Source organism: Suncus etruscus, chromosome 15 (assembly GCF_024139225.1).
Source record: "Suncus etruscus isolate mSunEtr1 chromosome 15, mSunEtr1.pri.cur, whole genome shotgun sequence".
Classification (NCBI taxonomy): domain Eukaryota; kingdom Metazoa; phylum Chordata; class Mammalia; order Eulipotyphla; family Soricidae; genus Suncus; species Suncus etruscus.
Genome location: NC_064862.1, coordinates 83,362,304 through 83,384,559, shown reverse-complemented (window position 1 = coordinate 83,384,559; position 22,256 = coordinate 83,362,304). Strand labels below are relative to the sequence as shown.

Sequence of the window (22,256 nt, the reverse complement as noted above, 5' to 3'; positions counted from 1 at the left end):
CGGCGGAAGGATCCGTGACGCGGCTCGAAGGGGCGTGGTATAGGCGTGGCCTAGGAGGGGCGTGGCTTGTGCGCGGGCGGGGGGGCGGAACATGTCTCCGGCCGCTGGAAGATGAGGCAGCGGCGGCGGCCGCGGGCGGCGTAGCGGGCCGGACCGAGCCGAGCCGAGCCGAGCCGACGCGGCAGCACGTAGCACCCACCGCGGCCGGGCACCCCGCGCACGGGCTCGGCTCCGCCCCGAGCGAGGGCCTCTCTCCCGCGCGGCGGACGGGGGTCGGCCCGAGCCACGCGCGCGCCCCGCCACCCACGCGCGCGCCCCTCCGGGGTTGGGGAGCCCCGGCCGGCGCGCGGCCCCTTTGTCCGGGGGGGCGCCCCGTTCATGCCGCCGCCCCCCGCGAGCCGCGGGCCCGGCCGCGCCGAGCAGCAGGTAACCAGCCGGCCCCCGCCGCCGCCGCCGCCGCCGCCCGCTCGGCCCCCGCGTGCGCTTTGTGCAAAGTTGACCCGGGGCCTCCCCCGCCGCAGAGACGGGGTGCGGGGATGTTGGGGGTGCGCCCCCGCGGGGGGACCCGGCCGCGGGGCCACGGCGGCGGGAGGGAGAGGCCCGGCTGCGAGTCATTGTTCTCTCGCCCAACTTTCCGCGGGGCTCGGGTGCGGGCTGGAGGGGCGGCGGGGTGCGGGGCGCCGCGCGGCGGGCGACGTGGAGGGCCCGGGCCGGGCCACCCCCGAACTCCAGCAGCCGGGAGGCCCGGGCACTTGGGGAGAAACTTTGCGGGGGCCTCGGGGGCGCCGGCCAACTTGGCGGAGGGGGCCAGCTTAGGGGGAAGCTCGGCCCGGCCTCCCCCCAAAACGAGTCGGGGCGCTGCCTCAGGGCCCCCCCAACTCGGAACCCCAGGGAGGGTCCCGGCTGGGCCCCCGAGTTTGGAGGCGCCGCGCGGGATGGGGGGAGGAGGCTTCTTTTGTCTGCGCCGCCCGGGAAGGTGTCGGCGCGCTCCTGCAGCTCCGCGGGGCTCAGGTCGCGGGGGCCGGGGGGCCCCGGGGTACTTGGGGGGGCCGCGGGGGGAACATCTGCTCCGCGTTAGTGCGGGGAGCGGCGGCGGCGGCTTGGGCGGCTGCGCCCCGAGCTTCAAAGGCTCCGTCCGGGACAGCTCGCCGCGGGGTGGCACCCACCGGCTGCGGGTCGGGTTGGAAGGGGTGCGGGGTGCCTTTAGGGGGTGCGATGTAAGGGGGAGGGCTGGTGTGGTTCCCCCCAGGCCTCTCCGCCCGCCCTCCCTCCCCTTCACCCCCTCTTTCCGAAACGAGGCGTTTTCAGGTCCCCCCTCCACCACTCCACCACGCTCCTCTCTCCTCCCGAGTGGTCGCAAACACCGCTCGAGTCCCCCCACTTCACCCCACCCCGAAGTTCTGGCGACACCCCACAAGACTTTTTCAAAAGCTCCTCCAGCTCCGGGAGCTGTTTCGGTTCCCCCCTCCCCCGCTCCCTAGTCGGCTGTAAAAGCGGTTTCAACTCCCTCCACCAGAAAAGAAAAGAAAAAAAAATAAAGAGGGGGAGCAGCAACTGGTTTCATATTTTTGCATTCATCCCCCCAAAAAAGTCTGTTCAGGCGTCTTCTCTCTCTCTCTCTCTCTCTCTCTCTCTCTCTCTCTCTCTCTCTCTCTCTCTCTCTCTCTCTCTCTCTCTCTCTCTCTCTCTCTCCCCCCCCCCCCACTTCTCCTGTTCTACTAGAAAAAACTTGGCGGCGGAGGGGGTGCGCGGGGCTTCCGTTTCACACCCCATCTCCAGTTGGCAAACAAAGAGGGGGGCTCCTCGGGCTCTCACGTTGGGTCTCCCGCGATCCCCGACCCCTCCCGGCCTCGCCTCGCCTCGCCTGGCCTCGCGGTGTTTCCTGGGCCGCCCCCGCCCCCACTGGGGCCCCCCGGGAGGGGCTGGGGCAGCGGGGCGGGGGTGTGGGGGTGCTTTGCAGTTTCTTAGGGCGGCAACTTGTCGCTGACTGCTCTGGGGCGAGTCTGGGGCTGGGACAGGGCCTGGCAGGTGGAAGCCCCCCAAGCCCCTTTAGCAGAATGGAGCCCCCCTATTCTGTGGAGAGGCTGGGCGGGGAGGTGGACTCTGATCTCGAGGCGCACCCCCCCCCTAGCACCCTACTTCTGCGGGAAAGGCAAAGAGATGTTTTCAGAGTTGCTTAAAAATAATCCCCGGATACATGATGACATTAACGCAGTTTAGGATTGTGTGTGTTTTGTGTTCAGAGTTTGCACAGCTTTCTTTTTTTCTTTTTGGGGTGTGTGGGAACCTTTGCGGGACGACCCTGCTGGGAGCTAAGTGTTGAGGAGGAGGCTCCCTCGCTCTGAGTTTTGGGGGTCAGGGACCTCAAGGTGCCTTGACAGCTGCTGGGGAGGGGGGCAGAGGGTCCACCAAATCGGCTTGGGAGCCCCTCCCCATTCAGGGGCGGGGTCATGGAGCCCTCTCACCCGTGGGTGGGGCCTGACCGGCCCTCCTCTCCCAGGGGCGGGGCCAGTGGGAAGCCCAAAGATGTAGAATCTGAGGTGGGGGGTCCAGTTCACTGTGACTCGATTCTCTGGTGGTCGGCCTGGGAGTTTGGGGGTGATTCCTGTAAGCACAGGTCCAGCCCACCCCAGTTGTTGGGCCTCCTCCTCATCGGGCGGGGTCTCGCTCAAACACCCCAATCCCGGCTGTCCAGCACCCCCATTCCCACTTGTCACACAGCTTTATTTGTCTCTTCTGTGTCCTGCCCCCCCCCCCCAGGTCCAGCTCTAGCCCAGCCCAGTCCCCCACCTCCGGAGGATGAACCAGCCCCAGAGGATGGCGCCCGTGGGCACTGACAAGGAGCTAAGTGACCTGCTGGACTTCAGCATGGTGAGTGACCTGCTGCTGCCCAGGGGCCCCAGACTGCCTTTCCCTGCCCCCCCAGCTCTCTTGCTCCCCATCCCTTTAGCCAGCTCTACCTGCACTGTCGGGTCCCTGAACTCCAACAGGCCTCCCAGCCTCCTGGACTTACTTCCTCAGCGCCCCCCAGGGCCTCCACTTTTCCACCTGCACCAAGACCCCTCATGGAATGGGCATTTTTCTCCCAGAGAAAGGGCGCACCCCATTTCCTCCTGCCTCCCCTGGCACCCACCCTGTCTTCTCCTCCAGGAAGCACTCCTGGGTGTGGGTGTGGGGCATGGCTTTTTATTTTCTGGTTGAAATCGAGCCCTGGATCACCACCCTCTCAGGCCTGTATTTGGGAACGGTTTGATTTCTTTCCCCCGTGCCCCGTGAGCATCCTGGCCCCGCCTGTCGGGTTAAACGGCCCGTCTCAGACCACTGGACCAGAACCCAGCAGTGGGTGAGGTTCCCAGTCTCCCCTGACCCCCACCCTGCCTCCCACTTAAGAAATTCCACCCCAGAACCCCCTCAGCAGCCCATCTTGGGGAAACTGAGGCAGCCTAGGTGTGTGTGTGGGCTCCTTGCGGAGGGATGTTTTAGGGGCTCCACCTCTAAGAGGAGGGAGAGCTGAGCCTGCACAGGGCCCCTCAACCCCCACTGGCTCCTCCTCCTTCCGGCCCCCACCCCCAACTCCCAGAAACCAACCGTTTGTTTCTATGAGCGGAACCAAGGGTTTGAAAAAGAAGCGATACCGGGGCAGAGAACAGCGGGGTTGAGAGGTTCCTGAGAGCCCTCCACCTTCCTTAAAAGAATCCTCTTTGGGGGGCAGCAGGGACCTCCCAGCACCTCCCAACAGAGAGGGCACTGGCCTTGCTCACAGCTGTCGCGGGTTCGAGCCCCACTGGGAGTGATCCCTGAACACTGCCATGTGTGGCCCCAAACATTAATGAAAGGCTGGGGGACTCCTGGGGATCCTATGAGTAGGTTTCTTGGAATCCCAAGTGGTCTCGGAGGGAGCCAGGCACCTCGGGAGCCTCCGGCCTCCAGCCTGGGCACTCAGAGCCTCGCCTCCCCCTTATGGAAGTCCCCACCCCATGCCCTGTCCCACAGGGTTTAGTCCTGCCTGCAACAGCTGAGGGTCACTGTGGGGTCCTGGAGTCGGGACTGTGGGTATCCTGGGGGTCTCATGGGTGTGTGGAGGCGTCTGCACTGTGACAGCCCCTCATCTCTGCCCCTGTCCCCCCAGATGTTCCCGCTGCCTGTGCCCAATGGGAAGGGCCGGCCTGCGCCTCTGGCCACTGGCCAGTTTGGAGGTTCAGGTAGGTTCTTGCTGGGGTGCTCACAGTAGGGGAAGAGGGACAGTGGGGTGTATTTGGAGCCCTGTTATTTGCTGTATTCCACCCAGCTCCTAATTTGGGAGTGGTGGGGTCAAATGGAGGAGGGTCTCCTGGATCAGGAACTTGGTTGGAGCCAAGTTGTGTGTGTGTGTGTGTGTGTGTGTGTGTGTGTGTGTGTCAGTGTCAGTCCCGCAGGCTCCACCCCTGGGGGTGCTGTATATACTTGGGGGCCTCATGTTGACCCTCGTGGGGTGTTGGGGACCTTGGGAGCTAGGAGGAGGATGCAGAGTCTGTCTGGGCCCGGCCTAGCCCTCCTGCACCCCCGTCTGCCTTGTCACACAGGGATGTGGGGTGGAGTGTCCAGTGAGCACCAACCCCTGTCCTGCTTTGCCCTCTGGTCTGGGGAAGTAGCCTCGGGCTGACCGGAGCCTCTGGGTTGTGGAAATCCCCACTGGCACCCCCATCCCAAACTGCCCCTGTCCAGGTGCTATACTTCCCTCCCGGAAGCGGGTTAGCACAGGGCCTTCCTGGAGGAGGGGGCCTTTGGGCTGACCCTGTTCATCCCGTGTCCCCTCACCAGGCCAGTGCAAGCAACTTGCCTGCAGCGTCCCCCTCCCACATGGGCTGGGTCCCTGTCCAGCAATGAAAGGGGTGGGGTTGTAAAACTAGCCTAACAGTCCCCCCGGCCTTGGCTTCCTCCCAATGCCGGGGGTCCCCCTTTGCTGACAGGCATGAATGTCTTTGAGCCCAGTGTGGGAGCTGAGTGTCTGCCTTGGGGTCCCTTCTTGCCTCAAGGGAGTGGGCCTGGTGAGCACAGTACTGATCTGTGGGTTGAGGGAACATGAAGTCACTCCATGTCTGAGCCAAAGTTTGGGGACCCCAGCTTTAAATGTTGGTGGTGCTTGTGGGGCTGGAGCAATAGCATAGCAGGAAGGGTATTTCATTTGCCTTGCACTCAGCTAACCCTGGTTTGATCCCTGGCATCCCAAATCTCACCCCCGCACGCCTGCCAGGAGCGATTTCTGAGTGCATAGCCATGAGTAATCCCTGAGCATCGCCAGGTGTGGCCCAAAAGTGAAAAAATAAAGCTGGTGGTTGTCAGAAGGGATTTTACCCCAAAATAGAAAGTCCCCCAGACCAGGAAGAGGGCTTGATGGGCACAAGTCTGTGCTGTCAATGTGGGACCTCCCAGGAGGGGACCCCAGCACCAGTGTGGTTCCCCAAAAATGGTAAAAGAAAAATGGAGGAGGGCTGAAGCGGTGCTGCAAGTGGTAAGGCATCTGCTTTGCCCGTGCTATCCTAGGAGAGACAGCGGTTCACTCCCCCAACATCCCATATGGTCCCCCAAGCCAGGAGCAATTTCCGAGCACATAGCCAGGAGAAAACCTCCTGAGCGTCACCGGGGCCCAAAACCAAGGAAGGAAGGAAGGGAGGGAGGGAGGGAAAATGGAGGCAGAGATGGGCCGGAGAGATAATCTAGGTGTGAGGCTGACCCAGGTTCAATCCCCCACATTCCCCATGGTGCCCCTGAACCCACCAGCAGTGATTCCTGAGCATCGCCTGGTGTGGCCCCAAAACCAATAACAAGAAGTGAGCCAGGTGGGTAGGTGCCTGGAAACCAGAGGGTTGGGTGGGGTAGGGAGGGTGACATGTAGCCAGTGATTCAACCCACTGGGGACAGGAGGGAGAGTTGGAGTCACACCTGCTGTCTTGGTGGGCTACTTGGCCTTTAGGTGTCTTTACCGTTCCCCACCCCTCTTCTTTTCTGGGTGCCTATAAGCTTTTGGCTTTGGGCCTTACCCACTGATGCCCAGGGCTGACTCCTGACTTTGTGCTTGGGAATCCCTCCTGGGGTGCCGTGAATCGAACCCCAGTTGGCTGCATGCAAGGCAAATGCCCTTCGTGTGGTCCTTTTGCTGCTGCTTCTTGTACTTTATTTCCAGGCATTCTGATTCCTTGCAGATTTGGTGCAAAGGTCCTCCCAAGCAGTGCTCAGGGTTCTTACCTGGGTGTGCGCTTAGTCCTCCTCCCCTGATTCTGCCTATCCTGGGGCCAAGCAGGCCAGCCCTACACTGGAAGGTTCCTTCTTTCCTTTTTTTTTTTGTTTGTTTTTGTTTTTGGGCGGTACTCAGGGGTTACTCCTGGCTCTGCTCAGAAATCACTCCTGGCAGGCATAGGAGACCATATGGGATGCCGGGATTCCAACCACTGTCCTTCCTGGATTGGCTGCATGCAAGTCAAATGTCCTACTGCTGTGCTATATCTCCAGCCCCCCTTCTTTTCTTTATCTTTCTTGTTTTTTTTTTTTGTTGTTTTTTTAATGTTTTCTCTTTTGGGCCACACCCATAGTGCTCAGGGATGACTCCAGGCTCTGCTTTGGGATCACTCCTAGCAGGACTCAGGGCACCCTCTTATCGGATGCTGGGAATTGAATCCAGTGTGGTTGTGTACAAGGCCCACACCTTCCCTGCTGTCCCATCTCTCTGGCCCCTCGCTTATATTTTGTTTTTTGTTTTTGTTTTTGGGCCACACCCAGCGGTGTTCAGGAGTTACTCCTGACTCTGGCTCAGAAATTACTTCTGTCAGTCGGTGCTTGGGGGGCCGTATGTGATGCTGGGCTTTGAATCCCAGTCGGCCGCATGCAAGGCAAACACCTTCCCTGCTGTAGATTTTTTTTTTTTTTTTTTGGTTTTTGGGCCACACCCGTTTGACGCTCAGGGGTTACTCCTGGCTATGTGCTCAGAAATCGCCCCTGGCTTGGGGGGACCATATGGGACGCCGGGGGATCGAACCGTGGTCCGTTCCTTGGTAGCGCTTACAAGGCAGACACCTTATCTCCAGCGCCACCTTCCCGGCCCCTCTGCTGTAGATTTTAATAAATGCTGGTTCCCATGGGGTTCCAGATACTCATGCTTTTTGGGAAGGAGCCTTCCATCCTGGGGGAACCCCACCAGGTCCAGCCAGCCCCCTATCCTCCTCTCCCATTGTGTTGCTGGAGATTCAACATGGGCTGTGGGAGTCAGCAAGGCCTTCTATGTCCCCTGTCCTGAACTGGGCTCCCAGTACTGATTCAGCCCTGTGAGAACTTGGGATCTTTCCCCTGTGCCCCTCAGGGCCTTGCTGAGCCGGACCCCTGTGATCCTTTTTGCCTCCTGTCACCCCACGTTCTTTGCTTGCCACCCTTCTTCCGTTCCTCATCATCTATGCCCCCATCAAATGCTAGAGAGATAGAACAGCGGGGGTGGGGAGGACTGACTTTGTACATGCTGGATCCTGCTTTCATCTCCTCCCCATAAATCCTAGCCTTGCCAGGTACCCCAGAAACAACAATAACGCTGGAGGAAAGTGCAGAGGGATCATGGAGATGGTCTGGTCAAATCTGCAGCTGGCCCAGGTTCAAGCACTGAGCGCCCAGCCTGAGCACAGTTCATGTTATTCAACTCCCCTCTGTGTCCGCAAAATGGCCGTAGTGAATGTCCGTGGGTCCTGAGTCCAGGTCTCCTTGCCTGCTAGGGAGCCTGTAGCGGAGCTCATTGATCATTCCTGTCAGGGCTCAGGGGACCCTGTGGGGAACTGGAGTGGACCCTGGGTCAGCGCGTGCAAGACAAGTGCCCTCTTCGCTGTGCTGTCGCTCTGGCCAACCCCCATATCCCCATTTTGGGTCTACAGAGGAACCAGGAGAAATGACTGGTGGGATCTGACCTAGAGCTGGAGCTGGGGGAGCCTCGGTCCAGTTCTGGCCTGTGAGGCCATAGTGATAGCATAGCAGAGAAGGTGCTGCCCTCACATGTAACTGATCCTGGCACTCCATAGGGTCCCCCAAGAACCACCTTGAATGATCTGAGTGCAGAGCTAGGCAAACAGCTTGGCCAGAGAGATTGGGGGGGAACCAGCCCCCTGGGGGTACAGCCCATATCAGGGTCTCAGTGCTGTTTTGATGCTGACCAGGTCACCAGGCCCAGGCATCATAGTTGGAGTGATTGTTGACCAGGCTGGACTCTGGGCCCAGGATCCTGCCCCCTTTAAACTCAAATCCTGCCAATTGTGGGTTCACTGCCTCCTTGTCTGTCAGTGTGTGTTAATTACTGCTGCATCATGAATATTCATCCTGGTTATTAAAATGCATAATTAATTCGGGGCTTTAATAACTGTTCTGGGGTGAGGGAGGGATCATCGTTTATACTTGTGGGGGCTTCCTGAGGGCTATAGGATTCTGGGAGGGATTATTGAGATCAGGGTAGGGGATTCAGTTTAGGCTTGAGCCTCCACTCACAGGTCTGGCATGTAACTTCCCGCTGGTCACAGGGAAACTGAGACTGGGCGTGTTGGTGCTTTCCCTGAGACCCTCATCACCCCTTAGTCACCCCCTAACCCCAGGGCCCAGTGGTACCTAGCACTTGGAGTACCAGTCCTCTCAATCCTGCTAGCTAAGTCACTTGAGATTCCCAGAAACCCCAGAAACCTCCCTTTGGGTTCCCTAATTTCCAAGGCTGCATCCCAGCCCCCAGCCTCCACCTTCCCTCTGCTGCAATCACACTGGAAATTTTTGATTAGAAAACAAAAAGTCTAAACGATCTGTGAATATGCATTAGTTAGGCTGATTAATATGCATAATTATGCAAATAGAGCAGCAATTAAACCGCTATTCTTAGGGGGGAGATGATTAGCACAAAAGGCATGGAAATAGAAAGATGGGGCTTAGGGGAAGTTTCTGGTATGTTTGAGCTGGGTAGCCGGGGCAGGGGCCACCCCAGGTGCACCCCGCGCATCCGTAAATCCCGCTCCAACCTGCAGTGAGGTCTGATCAGAACCATGTTTACAGGAAGGGAAACCAAGGCATGGGCAGGGGGCACGAGTGGAGGCAGGGCTCCCCCCACCCCCCAAGAGCGCCTGCTTGAGTGTTCCAAGAGATAAGGATCCCGCCCAGCATGTGGGTCCCTCCATTCTAGGCTGGTGAACCCCAGCTGTACCCCCATCTTGGGGCATCCAGAGAAGTGTTTCTTTTCACAAGATCCAGACCCCTCGGCCCTATTCAGTATCAGTAGTCTTCATGATTTGAGCTCAACCATGGTCAAAAATGAGAACTGCTGGGGTGTTGCAGAGCATGGTGGCTGGGGTTTTCAGCGTTGGGTAGGAATTTGTTCAGCAGCCTTAATCCAGCTGAGTAGAATGACATTAGTAGAGGTGTGACATGGGCTCAGGTAGGGATGTTTTGGGGGAGCCGTGACGATCCCGTGAAGGTAACCTTGATGCTCTCATCCGCCCTGCAGCTCTGGAAGACCGGCCCAGCTCGGGCTCCTGGGGCCCCGGGGAGCAGAATAATGCCTCATTTGACACCAGCCGGGTGAGGAGCACTGCAGGGTGGGGCACAGGGGAAACGGGCTCAGTAAGGGCTTCTGACTCTGTCCCCGTGGCCTGCCCACCCCCTGCTGAGCCCTGTGGAATACACAGCAGCCCTCTCACCTGCCCGTTTCTCCACAGGCTTATGGGGCCAGTGCCCACTTCAGCGAACCCCCGAACGGCCTCCCTGCATCCACCTTCGTGGGTTCTGGGCTTGGCGGTGAGTGTCCCAGGGAGGGGGGTCGAGGGCCGGCCTGCTGCACTCCGATGGCATCTCGGAAGTGAGAGGAGGTCATAAAAGCTAACCCGAGGGGCCGGAGAGATAGCATGGGGGTAAAGCGTTTGCCTTTCATGCAGGAGGTCATCGGTTCGAATCCCGGTGTCCCATATGGTCCCCCGTGCCTGCCAGGAGCAATTTCTGAGCCTGGAGCCAGGAATAACCCCTGAGCACTGCTGGGTGTGACCCAAAAACCACAAAAAAAAAAAAAAAAAAAAAAAAAAAAAAGCTAATCCGAGGGGACAGAGCTGCTGCCTCTTGGGAGAGTCAAAAAATGGGGAGACGAAACTGCGCCCCAGGATGAGGGACGAGCCTTGTTCCTGGTCTCGGGGTCCTGGGTCACCTCAGAGGCCGGTTGGCAGGAGGACAGACTTGGTGGTCATTGGGGGACTGGGGCTGTCAAGTCTGGAGAAGGGGCACCCCTGCAGTGCTCAGGGTTTACTCCTGGCTTTGTGCTCAGGGATCACTCTTGACAGACTCAGGGGACTCTGTGAGGTCCCAGGGATCGAACCCGGGTCTGCCCATGCAAGCAAAAGCCCTCCCCGCTGTCCTATGGCTCGGGCCCCAAATCTGTTTGGGGCCCCAACTGGTACTGCTCAAGGCTGATTCCTGGCTCAGGCGTCAGTTTTAGTGGGTTTGGGGCACCCTCTGGGGGTACTGGGGGTCAAACCTGGTCAATCGTGGGCAGAATGTGACCCCAGGTTGCCCGTGCCCAGATCCCCCTGCTGCTTCCTTCCTGTCCCTTCCCATGGTTGGTATCCACTGGGCCCCAGTGCCCGGCCCTCCTGTAGGGTGTCTCACGGGGCCTTTCCAAGAATCTCAACTTCTCCTTGCTGCCTCCCCCTTTCTGTTCCAAAGCCCCTATTTGGTGCCATGGGAGGGGGCACTATCTTAAGTCTCACCCCTCAGGACAACAGAAACTGGAGGTGACTCCCAACCATGGCATGTCCCCTCTGGCCTCCCAGGGACTCAAGCTGTCTGCTTCTGGGGTGCTCTGAGCCTTTCCACTCCAGGATCCAGTTAGAATGACCCTGGCAGCGCCGCAGAGGGATGGCCCTGTCCCTACACACAGCTGACCTGAGTTCCATCCCCAACACCCCATAAGGTCCCCCAAGTCCCACCAGGAGCAAGCCCTGAGCATTTCTGGATATATGTAACTTAGCCCCCCAAGTAAATTACCCTTGAATGAAAGAGGCAGGGGGTGTCCGAGCCCCATTATAGGACACGGGCAGTAGTGGCAGGAGACTGCTAACTTCCCTCCTTCCAAGAGTATGCATAGACTCAGTAATCTTGAGCTTCAGGCAAGGCTGCATCCAGGCACCTACTGAGAAGCTGTCTTTGCTGTCTCTTATTCCTGAGCTCACCAGGGCCTGCTTGGGAGGGCAGACACGATGCCCATTTAGTTGGCACCACCCTGGGTGAGGTCCCAGCAGTGCCAGGACTTGAATGTCAGTGCCATGTACCCTCACGTTGCCCACAGGCAAGGGCGGCGAGCGGGGCTCATACCCCACCTTCGGGAGAGATGCCAGTGTCGGAGGTCTGACCCAGGTGAGGCTGGAGCACCCAGCAGGTGGCACCCCACTTTCCCAGGCTGGGAGGGGCGTCCCTGGGTTGAGACAGGCACAGACTTTGCAGTTGCTGGGGCCCAGAGAGACCCTTGAGTGCCATGAGTGGCAGCCCAGAAAACCGAGGCAGCACCACACACACACACGCACGCGAGCACACTTCTTCCAGGCCCTTCTGCCCTCTAGCTCAGGGTTAGCAAAGCTCTGCCACTTCCTGATCCCAACAGGGACCCTTAAGTCTGCCCCGGGGTGTGGGCCCAACCCCAGCTGACAGCAGTCCTGCACCCCCTCCAGGCCGGCTTCCTGCCCAGCGAACTGACCCTCAGCAGTCCCAGCCCCCTGTCCCCCTCGGCCGTCAAGGGCGGGTCCCAGTATTACCCCTCCTACCCCCGCCGGAGAGCCGCGGACACTGGCCTGGGTGAGTGGGGGACCTCAGGCAGGCAGCCCAGCGGGGACCAGGCCTTTGGCAAAGTCCCCTGGGACACATTGTGTTCTACTGGGGTTGCCCAGCAGATACTGGCCTTGCATTGCCGATGACCCAGGTTCGATCTCCACATCCCATATGGTCCTCTGAACACCACCAGGAGTAATTCCTGAGCACAGAGCCAGTGGACATGTCCCACTGTGCTGGGGTGCCCAGGGAAGAGGGTGTGGCCGGGGCTGAAGTAGATGTGTTGGAGTGGGTGTGTGGCCCTGACTGAAGTGGGTGGGGGCGTGGCCCCAGAGTTGTGGGCAGCTTTTGGGGCCTTACTCGGTGCCTCTCCCCAGACGCACAGCCTAAGAAGGTCCGGAAGGTGCCACCCGGCCTCCCATCCTCGGTGAGTGGGGACCCCCAGTACTTCTGTCCCTGGGTCCCAGGACCCTCAGTCCCAGTCACCATATCAGCTGAGAAGCCCTATGTTCACTCTCCCAGGCCAGGCTCCCCAGCAGTGGTGGGACCATCAGGAAGCTGGGCTTCAAGGGCTGTGTAGGAGTTTCTGGGAACAGGCAAGGGTCCAAAGATCTTACCTGGGAGGTGCAGCACTGGGCTGAGGGCTAGTTTTAAGGGGTCTGGGAGTAGGGGCTAGTGGTGCTAGAGTGATAGGACAGTGGAGCAAGCACTGATCTTGTGTTGCTGGTGACCCAGGTTCAATCTCCACATCCTATATGGTCCCCTGAGCACCACAGTTTGTATCCCCCAAATCAGAGGTTCCTGGACCTGGCAGGAGGGGCATCCTATCTGACCAGTACTCTCGTCCTCAGGTGTACCCATCCAGCTCAGGTGAGGACTACAGCAGAGACCCCACGTACCCCCCCAGCAAGACCCCCAGCAGCACCTACCCCACCCCCTTCTACATGCCAGGTGCGTGCCAGCCACAGTGGGGGAGAACGGGAAGATGGTGGGGGTCCCTAGCCTGCCCACCTAACTGACCCTTCTCACAGACGGCAGCCTGCACCCTTCAGCAGAACTCTGGAGCCCCCAGGGTCAAGCGGGCTTTGGGCCCATGCTGGGCGGCGCATCCTCACCCCTGCCCCTGTCTGCGGGCAGCGGCAGCTTTGGGGGTCTGCAGCAACACGAGCGCATGGTAGGCCCTGTGGAGGGCCGGGGTGGAGTCCCAGGCGGCACCCTAGGGCCCCCACACCCGCTGACCACTGACCCCTCTGCTTCTCCCCAGGGCTTCCCACTGCACGGAGCCGAGGTGAGCGGGGCTCTGCCAGCCGTGTCATCCTTCTCCGGCCCCCCCACTTACAGCGGCCACACGCCCCCTGTGAGCGTCAGCGGAACAGACAGCCTTCTGGGTACGTCCCCCTGCACCCCCGGGTTTGCCAGGGACATTGCAGCCTGGGGTCCACACATGGCCTGGCCATCACTCTTCCCTCCCACAGGCTCCCGTGGCTCCACTGCCGGCAGCTCTGGAGATGCCTTAGGGAAGGCATTGGCTTCGGTGAGGATTGAGGCCTGAGAGAGGCTGGGATGGCGGGTGAGACCAGCCCCCAGCCCCAAGGCCGGCCTCTCACTCCAAGGCCTGTTTTTCTCTCCTTGCCACTCACAGATCTACTCTCCGGATCACTCGAGCAATAACTTTTCCTCCAGCCCCCCGACCCCTGTGGGCTCCCCACAGGCCTTGGCAGGTCTGTGCATGGGCTAGAGAGGGCAGGGCATAGGGGTGGGTTTAGGGCTCCAATTTGTGCCTGCAGGCCCCGGTGTTCTGCTGTTCTTACTGTTCTGTATTCAGAATGCTGGAACCCAACATTTTTTGGGGTTCCTCCTGTTGGCATCTAGGGAGGCTGGCTGCATGGAGTAGGTGAAGTAGGTAACCCCAGAACTCGGCTTTCAGCTCAGATAGGATGCATGTGTGCCCTGTATGAGCCTACTTAAGCCAGGGGGCTACTATGAGCTTCTGAACAGGTTTTTCTGGGCACCACCTCTCTGCTCTGAGTGCTGTCCAGGCCCCTGGGATGGAGGTACGAGGGGTCCAGGGACAGTGAGTTTGAGGGTCCGGAGGCCTGTTTTAGCCTTCATGGCCCAGGGACCTGCTTTGCGTTCTTGGGTGCCCACGTGTGGCCCTCCTGGGCCTTGCAGGTGCTCAGAGTTCTCTGCTGCCCGCTGCTGGGCCTTCCACTGCACTTCATGCACTTCCTTTTTCAATCAGGAACATCACAGTGGCCCAGAGCTGGAGCCCCCGGTGCCTTATCGCCCAGCTATGATGGGGGTCTGCATGGCCTGGTGAGTGTGGCGCCACCTTGTGGGGGCAGTAGGTGTGAGCATGTTAGTGCCTGGGCACCAAGGGGCTGGACCAGCTCCTCAGTGTGGCAGTGGTCATGTTTGCTTTAATATCGTGACCCAGGGGCTGGAGAGATAGCACTGTGATAGCATGTGGCCGACTCAGAAGTAACCCGGGTTTGATTCCCTACATCCCATATGGTCCCCTGAGCCTGCCAGAGGTGATTTCTGAGAGCGCAGAGCCATAAGTAACTCCTGGGCACCGCCAGGTATTCCCCACCCCCCACCCCCCGAAAGAAAAATAAAACCAGGAGCTGAAGAGATAGCACAGCAGTGGAGCATTTTCCTTGCACACAGCCGAACAGAGGCGGACCTGGGTTTGATTCCTGGCATCCCACAGGATCCCCCGAGCCTGCCAGGGGCAATTTCTGAGTGCAGAGCCAGGAGTAATCCCTGAACACCACCAGGTGTGACCCAAAAGCCAAAAAATAATAAATTAATAAATAATAAAATAAAAATAAAGTCATGACCCAGCTGCCAGAGACTGTGAGGCAGGGAGGGCACTAGCTTTGCCCTAGGTTCAATCCCCAGCACCTCATATGGCCACCAAGAATGACTCCATGGCTAGAGAGATAGCATGGAGGTAAAGTGTTTGCCTTGCATGCAGAAGGTCGGTTGTTCAAATCCCGGCATCTCATATGGTCCCCCTGAGCGCTGCCGATTGTGACCCAAAAAACAAAAACAAAACAAAAAAGATGACTCCCCAGTGTGGAGCCAGGAGTTAAACAATGGCTCTGCCAGTGTGGCCTCCCCAATAAAAGAACAGAACCTTGGGGCTGGATAGATATACAGTGGATAAAGCATTTACCGTCCACATAGCCAACCCAGCTTTAATTCCCAGCATCCCATAGGGTCCCCGAGCCCACTAAGAGTGATTTCCTGAGTGCAGAGCCAGGAATAATCTCTGAGTACAACCAGGTGTGGCCCACCTCCCCAAAATAAAAACACCCTGGGGGCTGCAAAAATAATACAGCAGCTAAGGTTCAATTCCTGCTACCCCATAGGGTTCTCTGGCCATTGTCAGAACTAAATTCCCAAGCGCAGACTGAGTAGACCTTGAGTGTCATGTCATGGGTATGGTCGAATAAAACCAAACCAAGATCCCTAGCTATACTACAATGGGTAGGGTGCTTCTGAGCCCAGTAGGGGTGATCCCTGAGCACTGCCCAGTGTGGGCCTCCGTCCCTCCTTCCCCCAAAAAACAACCCCAGAAGTGTGTCCTCGCAGAACAGCCGCCTCATTGTTGCTCCTTCCCACAGAGCAAGCTGGAGGACCACTTGGACGAGGCCATCCATGTGCTGCGCAGCCACGCTGTGGGCTCCGCGGGGGACCTGCACGGGCTGCTGCCTGGCCACGGACCTCTGGCCTCTGGCTTCCCCGGCCCAGCCCTGCCACTGTCCGGGCGGCACTCGGGCATGGTGAGGGGTGGGGCGGGGCAAAGGGTGAATCTAGTGATTGGTGAATGGGCGTGGAAGGGGTGGGGCCTGGGAGTTGGCGTAGTCTTAAGGGATAGGGCGTAGGGGTGGGCCTCTAGGGAGTGGTGGATGGCTTGGAAGGGGAGGGTCTTTCAGTGGGCGGGGCGCAGGTGTGGCTCTATAGAGCAGGGTTGGGTGAGGGACTGGGCTGGGGGGTGTTCCAGGCTGGAAGCCATGCTGGGGTGGTCTGGTGCAGTGCTGCTAAGCCCCCTTCTCTTGCAGGTCGGAGGAGGAGGTAGCCACTCGGAGGACAGCCTCTCAGGCACTGCCAGCCTCGCGCATAACCCTGTTCCCCTTCCCAGCCAACCCAGCACCCTCCCTGACCTCACACGACCCCCCGAGTCCTACAGTGGTGAGTCTGGCCCCAAAACCTGCACTCCAGTATAGGGGACCGGGGTGGCTCTCAACACGCAGAGTCCTGCGGTGGCTGGATCATAGGGACTCCCTTGTTCTCATCTAGCTTTCTCACAGTTCTCACAGGCTGAGGAAACTGAGGCATGGTGGGAACCAGGCTCTGACCAAATGCATAAGGCCCTTGGAACAGGGGTGCTGGTGGTTTGGGTAGAAGCGGGGAGAAGACGGGCTGGCCCCAGGAGGAGCTTGGGTAGTTGGGGGGTACATAGGCACTATCCAATGACCAGCAGTCTTAGAAGAAATGGGCCTCAATGCCTGGAGAGATTAAGTGGGGCCGAAGTCATGGGCCAGGGTCCAGTCCTCCACCTTCTTGACAGGTGGTCCATGCACATGGAGTCCCATAGTGGGGCTATTCCAGAACTTTCTAAAACCAGTCTCTGGGGTCCTTAGTGTACACAGGCTCCCATATGCAGTTCACATGGTGGGATTCTGGGGGTCCCACTGTCCCCCTTTTTTGGAGAATACCCAGTTTCCCAGTGTGTAAGCAGGGAATGCAGCCGGGCTCAGCCTGTCATGCATGCCCTGGCAGGACCCACCCACCTCTAGGCATGCAGCCGACTGCTCTCTACTTCTTGAGGTGCTCAGTGCCCCACACATGCAGGTTAAAGGCTGTCTCCTCCCAGCCTAAGTCCTTTCCTTCTGTGCACCCCTACTCAGCCCAACAACCTCGAATTTTTGTTATGGGATCCTACCCTACCCTGCTGAGCACTGCTCAGTGCTGACTCCCGGCTATATGCTCAGGGATCACTCCTGGTGGGGGTTGAGACCCTACGGGGAATCAGTGACTCAGTTGCCATCCCCACTGTCCTCTCCAACCCTGGCCCCCTAGTTTTGTGCTGCTCCCTATTTCCCCATAGACGTGATTTTCACCCTCACTGTCTGGAGTCCCCCAATGGGACGTGCTAGGCTAGAGGCGAGTTGGGTGCAGAGGACGAGGACAGAGCTCAGACTGGAGGATTGAGCTCAACCTCACAGTGTCACCCTAAATGTGCGTCACCCCCAAAACAAACAGCTACCGAACTCTCACAAGAAAGGGCTAGTGTTTCTTGGCCACCTCAGCGCTCATCATCGCAGGAACCATGCGACGTGGAGGGGGGCTGGTTGGCCGTGTCCCAGGACACCCCCCCCCAACTCACCCTTGCCCTGAGCAGGCCTGGGGCGCGCGGCACCAGCGGGTGAGATCAAGCGGGAGGAGAAGGAGGACGAAGAGAACGGGCTGGCGGAGCACTCGGAGGAGGAGAAAAAGGAGCCCAAGCGGCCCCGCACCAGGTGCCCACGACACCCCGCGCCCGCGCCCCCTGCCCCGAGCCCACCGCAACCCGCCCCCTGCGCCTCACTCTCCGTCTCCCTCTGGCCCGGCCCCCTCCCCCGTAGCCCAGACGAGGATGAGGACGACCTTGTCCCCCCAGAGCACAAGGCTGAGCGGGAGAAGGAGCGCCGGGTGGCCAATAACGCCCGGGAGCGGCTGCGGGTCCGCGACATCAATGAGGCTTTTAAGGAGCTGGGGCGCATGTGCCAGCTGCACCTCAACAGTGAGAAGCCTCAGACCAAACTGCTGATCCTGCACCAGGCCGTGTCGGTCATCCTCAACCTGGAGCGGCAGGTGCGAGGTCAGTGGGGGCCGCGCCCGCCCTGCGACTCTCCTCCCTGCTTCTGGCGCCTCCTCCCTCCTGCCCCTGCCACTGCCCCACACTGCCCTCCTCCTTCCCCTTTCTCCCTCTGCCCCTCTTCCCCTCCCTCCTCCCAGCATGGCTGTGTTCCCCTCCCTTCCCTACTCACCCCCTGCACTGCCCTGCTCCTCCCCTCTTTTCTGTCCCTCTCCCTCCTGACTACCCTATATTTTCCCACCTCCTCCCCTTCCTCTTCTGCCCATTCTCCTCTTCCTCCTCCCCCTCTATCTCCTCCATCCTCACACAGTGGGGCTCTTGCCCTCCCCACCTGCCCCCATCTTTCACATCCCCTGCCCTCCCCCGAACCCCCCTCCTCTTCTCTTCCTCCCACTCTGTCCTCCTGCCTGCCCCAACTCTCCCCGCCTCCAGTTCCCCTCCTCCTCTTCCTCTTCTCATGCTCTGCTGGGACCTTCACTCACCCCTCACTGTGGCTCCCTCACCCTCCACAGTCTCCCCAAATGCCAGTGTCCCTGTCTGCCCTGAACCCTCTTCTCCATGTCCCCATGCTTGCCTTTCTCCTGGCCTGCTCCAGTGTCCTCTGTGAAAAGGACACACTTGACCCCTCCAAACTCCTGTGTGGCTCAGTTCTGTTCTTGGCCCCAAATGTCAGTGTTGCCCCTGAGACCATCACCCCATCTACAGGCCCTGTTTCCCCCTTCGTTCCACTGCCCCTCATCCCAATCCCCCTTTCGCTCCCCCACCTGTGCTTCCCCACCCCAGTTCCCCGTGGCCGTTAACCCTTTCTCTCCTGCAGCTATCGCTTGGACCCGGCCGGGCCCGCCCGCTGTCCCTCTGCTCTGAGGGTTCTGCGTCTCTCCTGGGGGGGCCTCGTGCCCACCCTCTGCTCTCGCTCTGCTGTCCCCCCTCCCAGCTTTCCAGGCAGCCCCCCCACCTCGCACTTGCTGCCCAAGCACCCGGGTGGCCAACCCGATCAATGCCCCACAGGGGCTTGAGGGCAGGAAGTGGCCACGGCCTGGCCTGTCAGTTTGGTCTGCGCGCTTGTCCTGGGCTCCGGGGCCCACTAGGACCTGGGGATGGATGTCCCTGGTCAGCTAGAGAGGATGTCAGGGGTTCATCCACATCCAGCTCAAGAGAGGCCTCAGGACTAGGCTATGCTGCCCACATCAGCGAGGCGGGGTCGGTCCCCATTAATGGGCTGCTGAGCCCAACAGGGAAGGTCGTTGATTTGTAGCACAGGGACAGGACAGGCCCCTGCCCTGGAGCTCCTACCTGCGGGGCCCTGGCAAAGCTCTTGGGGGCTGGGCCCACGCGCTGCACCTATACCCCCACACTCGCTTCTTGGCATGTCCCAGGCCACTGTGCACTTGTGACGGAGCTGCCCGCTGTCCTTGGTGCTGGGCTGTCACTCAGCCCTGTATCCACACACCTGTACCCCCACGAGTACCCTGCATCCCACATATACTACCCTACACCCATACCTCACATATATATGTATATATATATGTATCTAGTATTTGCCCTCTACCTCTACACTCTGTACTCCATACCTGTACCTTACATATATTCTGCCCCCACATACACCCTGTACCCCACACCTATACCCCACATATGCCAGGTACCCATACCGTGTGCCCCATGTACACTCTACCCCCGTGTACACCCTTACTCCACATATACCTTGAATCTCACGTACCCTGCACCCCACGAACTTTCTACCCCCGTGTACACCCTGCACCCCGCATGCACTCACACACCGTCATCCCACGTGCACCTACACATCCTGTACCCCCTGCGCTCCCCCCACCCACCACGCCCCCCGCGCGCCGCCTGTGCCTGCCCCCTCTAACGTGCGCGCGGCTATGCCTGCCGCAGCAGTCCGGAGGAGGCGCTGTCCCTGGAGGAGAAAGACCTGAGGGACCGGGAGAGGCGCATGGCCAATAACGCCCGTGAGCGGGTGCGGGTGCGCGACATTAACGAGGCCTTCCGGGAGCTGGGGCGCATGTGCCAGCTGCACCTCAAGTCGGACAAAGCGCAGACCAAACTGCTGATCCTGCAGCAGGCCGTCCAGGTCATCCTGGGCCTGGAGCAGCAGGTGCGAGGTAGGCCGCCCGCCCGGCGCCCCGCGGGCCCGCCACCCGCCGCCCACCTGCGCCCCTGCCCGCCCACAGCGCTCTCCCCTCTCCCGCAGAGCGAAACCTGAACCCCAAGGCCGCCTGCCTGAAGCGCCGCGAGGAGGAGAAGGTGTCCGGCGTGGTCGGGGACCCCCAGATGGTGCTCTCGGCCGCGCACCCCGGCCTGGGAGAGGCGCACAACCCTGCGGGGCACCTGTGAAGGGCGCCCCCCGCACCAGCGGGACCAGCCACCGGACCTCGGCTCAGGGCCACCCCGCAGCGGATGGATGGATGGACGGACGGACAGACGGACAGGCCGAGTCCCACCCCGACGACGGATCCTGAGCCCCAAGCTTGCCCGCACCACCGGGCCCCGGCCAGAAAGGAGCGTGGCCTCCTTCATTTTCTGTTTCTGTTCTTACTACTTTTTATTTTTGTAAACAAAACAACCAGAAGCTCAACGGGAGAAGAAGAAATAACAGTTTTCGCCCGGAACAGAGAAGAAGAGAAAAAAAAAAAGATTAAATGCCTTAACTCCCGCGCGTGCTCGAGAGCCGGCCCGGCCGCGGAGACCCGCGTATGCTGGGCGCTCACCAGCAGCACCCGCAAACTTGTGCCTCAGCTGAGTTATTTTTCTTAAGGAAGACGAGGAAGAAAGTTAGACACATTTCTTTTTTTAACGTAGCCAATCTAGCGAGGATGATGCCTTCCTTTGCTCTCTCCTTCCCTCTTTTGTTTTTGGAAAGCTTTCTCTGCCATATGTTCTGTTTTGTAAGCAACAAATGTTTTTTGTAGAAAAGGCTCGTGTCTCCTCCTTCTCCCCCCACTCCTGCAGGGCTGGGGTGCATGGGAGGCCATGCATGAGCTGCATGGGGCCTTGCTGGGGATCCCGGCTCCGCACCTTTCTTTCCCTTGGCTATGACCTAGACGTCTCCCGCTCATGGACCAACGTTCTTGGCAGGATATCCAGGGCCTGGGAATCACCCCAGAAACCTTTTGATTAGGAGAACAATTTGAGCGCCCCACACATCATGGCCCTGCTGGTGTGGGTGTCATGGGACCAGGGGTCTAGATGTGGGTTTGCATATGGGAGAGGGCCCAGAACCCTGACCCGGACAGGTCTTTTCTCAGGCTGGTCTTCAGTTGAGCCCTGCCCTGTTCCCCCAAGGTCTCTGGGACTGGAAAACACAAGGCCAGTTGCAGGCAGGGCCACTTCATAGGTTCCTGTGTTCTGTCCCCTATGGCCTGTGGGGGAAGCAAAGGGAACAGCCATGGCTTGCCTCATATTACCTTTACCTGTGATCCTTTTTTGAAGGTGTGGGGGAGACACTCAGTAATGCTCCTGGCTCTGCACTCAGGAATTAATCCTGGCGATGCTCCAGGGACTGTATAAGATTATGGGATGGAACCCGGTTCTGCTGTGTGCAAGGCAAACACCCTCCGAGCTGTCCTATCACTCTAGCCCCAGGAGTGATCTTTGGAGGAAGGGACTGCTTAAGGCTCTTCTGGCTTTGCATTCAGGGGTACCCTAGACAGGGAAGGAACCCAGGTTGGCTTCATGCACGATGTGCCCGGCTGTACCCCATGCCTTCCCTCCTGTATATGTTCTTACAGAGCTTCCAACAAGGCACAAAAACCAGGTCTGTTCTGTGCATCTCTTGGACTCTCTTAAGAGACTCAAGGGGTTCTGGGTTCCTGGGGTTGTGAATTCCCCTAGCCTGGGGACCTGTTTTCAAAAGCAACATTTCTGACTGGAACCACAGTATAGGGGGTAGGGAATTTATATTGAATGCAGCTGACCCAAGTTCGATCCCCAGAGCCAGACATGAGTGATTCCCAAGTGGGGAGCAAGGAGTGACTCCTAAGGATTTCCAGGGTGTGGCTGAAAACATTTTCCACTTGGGGTGGGGGGAGTGCTTTCCAGATTAACGAGGTTTGGGAGGAACTAGGGCAACCCAAATGATTCCTGAGTGAGGAGGCTGGAGGTTGCCAATTCTCAGGATCAAGCTGGGTTACCCTATATGCAAGGGAAGACTTGTTTTTTTATGTTTTTGGGCCATACCACAGGGCCATTCCTGGCTCTGCACTCAGAAATCACTCCTGGCAGGCTCCAGGGATGCTCCCTGAATGCCAGGGATCGAACCCAGTTGCAAGGCAAACGCCCTACTTGCTGTGCTATTGCACTAGCCCTTTTTGTTTTTATTTGGTGGCACACTTGACTACATTAAAAGAAATCAGGGGGGGGCGGCAGAGAGATAGCACAGGGGTGTTTGCCTTGCAAGCACCCGATTCAGGACCTAAGGTGGTTGGTTCGAATCCTGGTGTCCCATATGGTCCCCCGTGCCTGCCAGGAGCTATTTCTGAGCGGACAGCCATGAGTAACCCCTGAGCACTGCCGGGTGTGGCCCAAAAACCCAAACAAAAAAATGGGGGGGGGGACCGGTGAGATAGCATGGAGG

At 59.3% G+C, this 22,256-nt stretch overlaps 1 protein-coding gene across 3 annotated transcripts; it reads left to right on the top strand.

Annotated features, from left to right (window-relative positions):
- The first annotated feature begins 321 nt into the window (after window positions 1–321).
- Window positions 322–20,596, top strand: TCF3 (transcription factor 3). Of its 3 annotated transcripts, XM_049787919.1 has the most exons (19): window positions 322–426; window positions 2,761–2,871; window positions 4,130–4,202; window positions 9,491–9,564; window positions 9,702–9,780; window positions 11,318–11,385; window positions 11,697–11,820; window positions 12,171–12,220; window positions 12,645–12,744; window positions 12,825–12,967; window positions 13,058–13,181; window positions 13,269–13,327; window positions 13,436–13,514; window positions 14,036–14,109; window positions 15,426–15,584; window positions 15,864–15,993; window positions 17,207–17,324; window positions 17,430–17,665; window positions 19,875–20,596. In XM_049787919.1, exons 2-19 carry the CDS (start codon window positions 2,800–2,802, stop codon window positions 20,015–20,017), a joined length of 1,905 nt encoding a protein of 634 aa, XP_049643876.1. In that variant the 5' UTR covers window positions 322–426; window positions 2,761–2,799; the 3' UTR covers window positions 20,018–20,596. The 3 variants fall into 3 exon arrangements, with proteins under 3 accessions (XP_049643876.1, XP_049643875.1, XP_049643877.1); XM_049787918.1 differs by having other exon boundaries at window positions 17,207–17,665; XM_049787920.1 differs by lacking the exons at window positions 11,318–11,385; window positions 11,697–11,820 and having other exon boundaries at window positions 17,207–17,665.
- The last annotated feature ends 1,660 nt before the right edge of the window (window positions 20,597–22,256 follow it).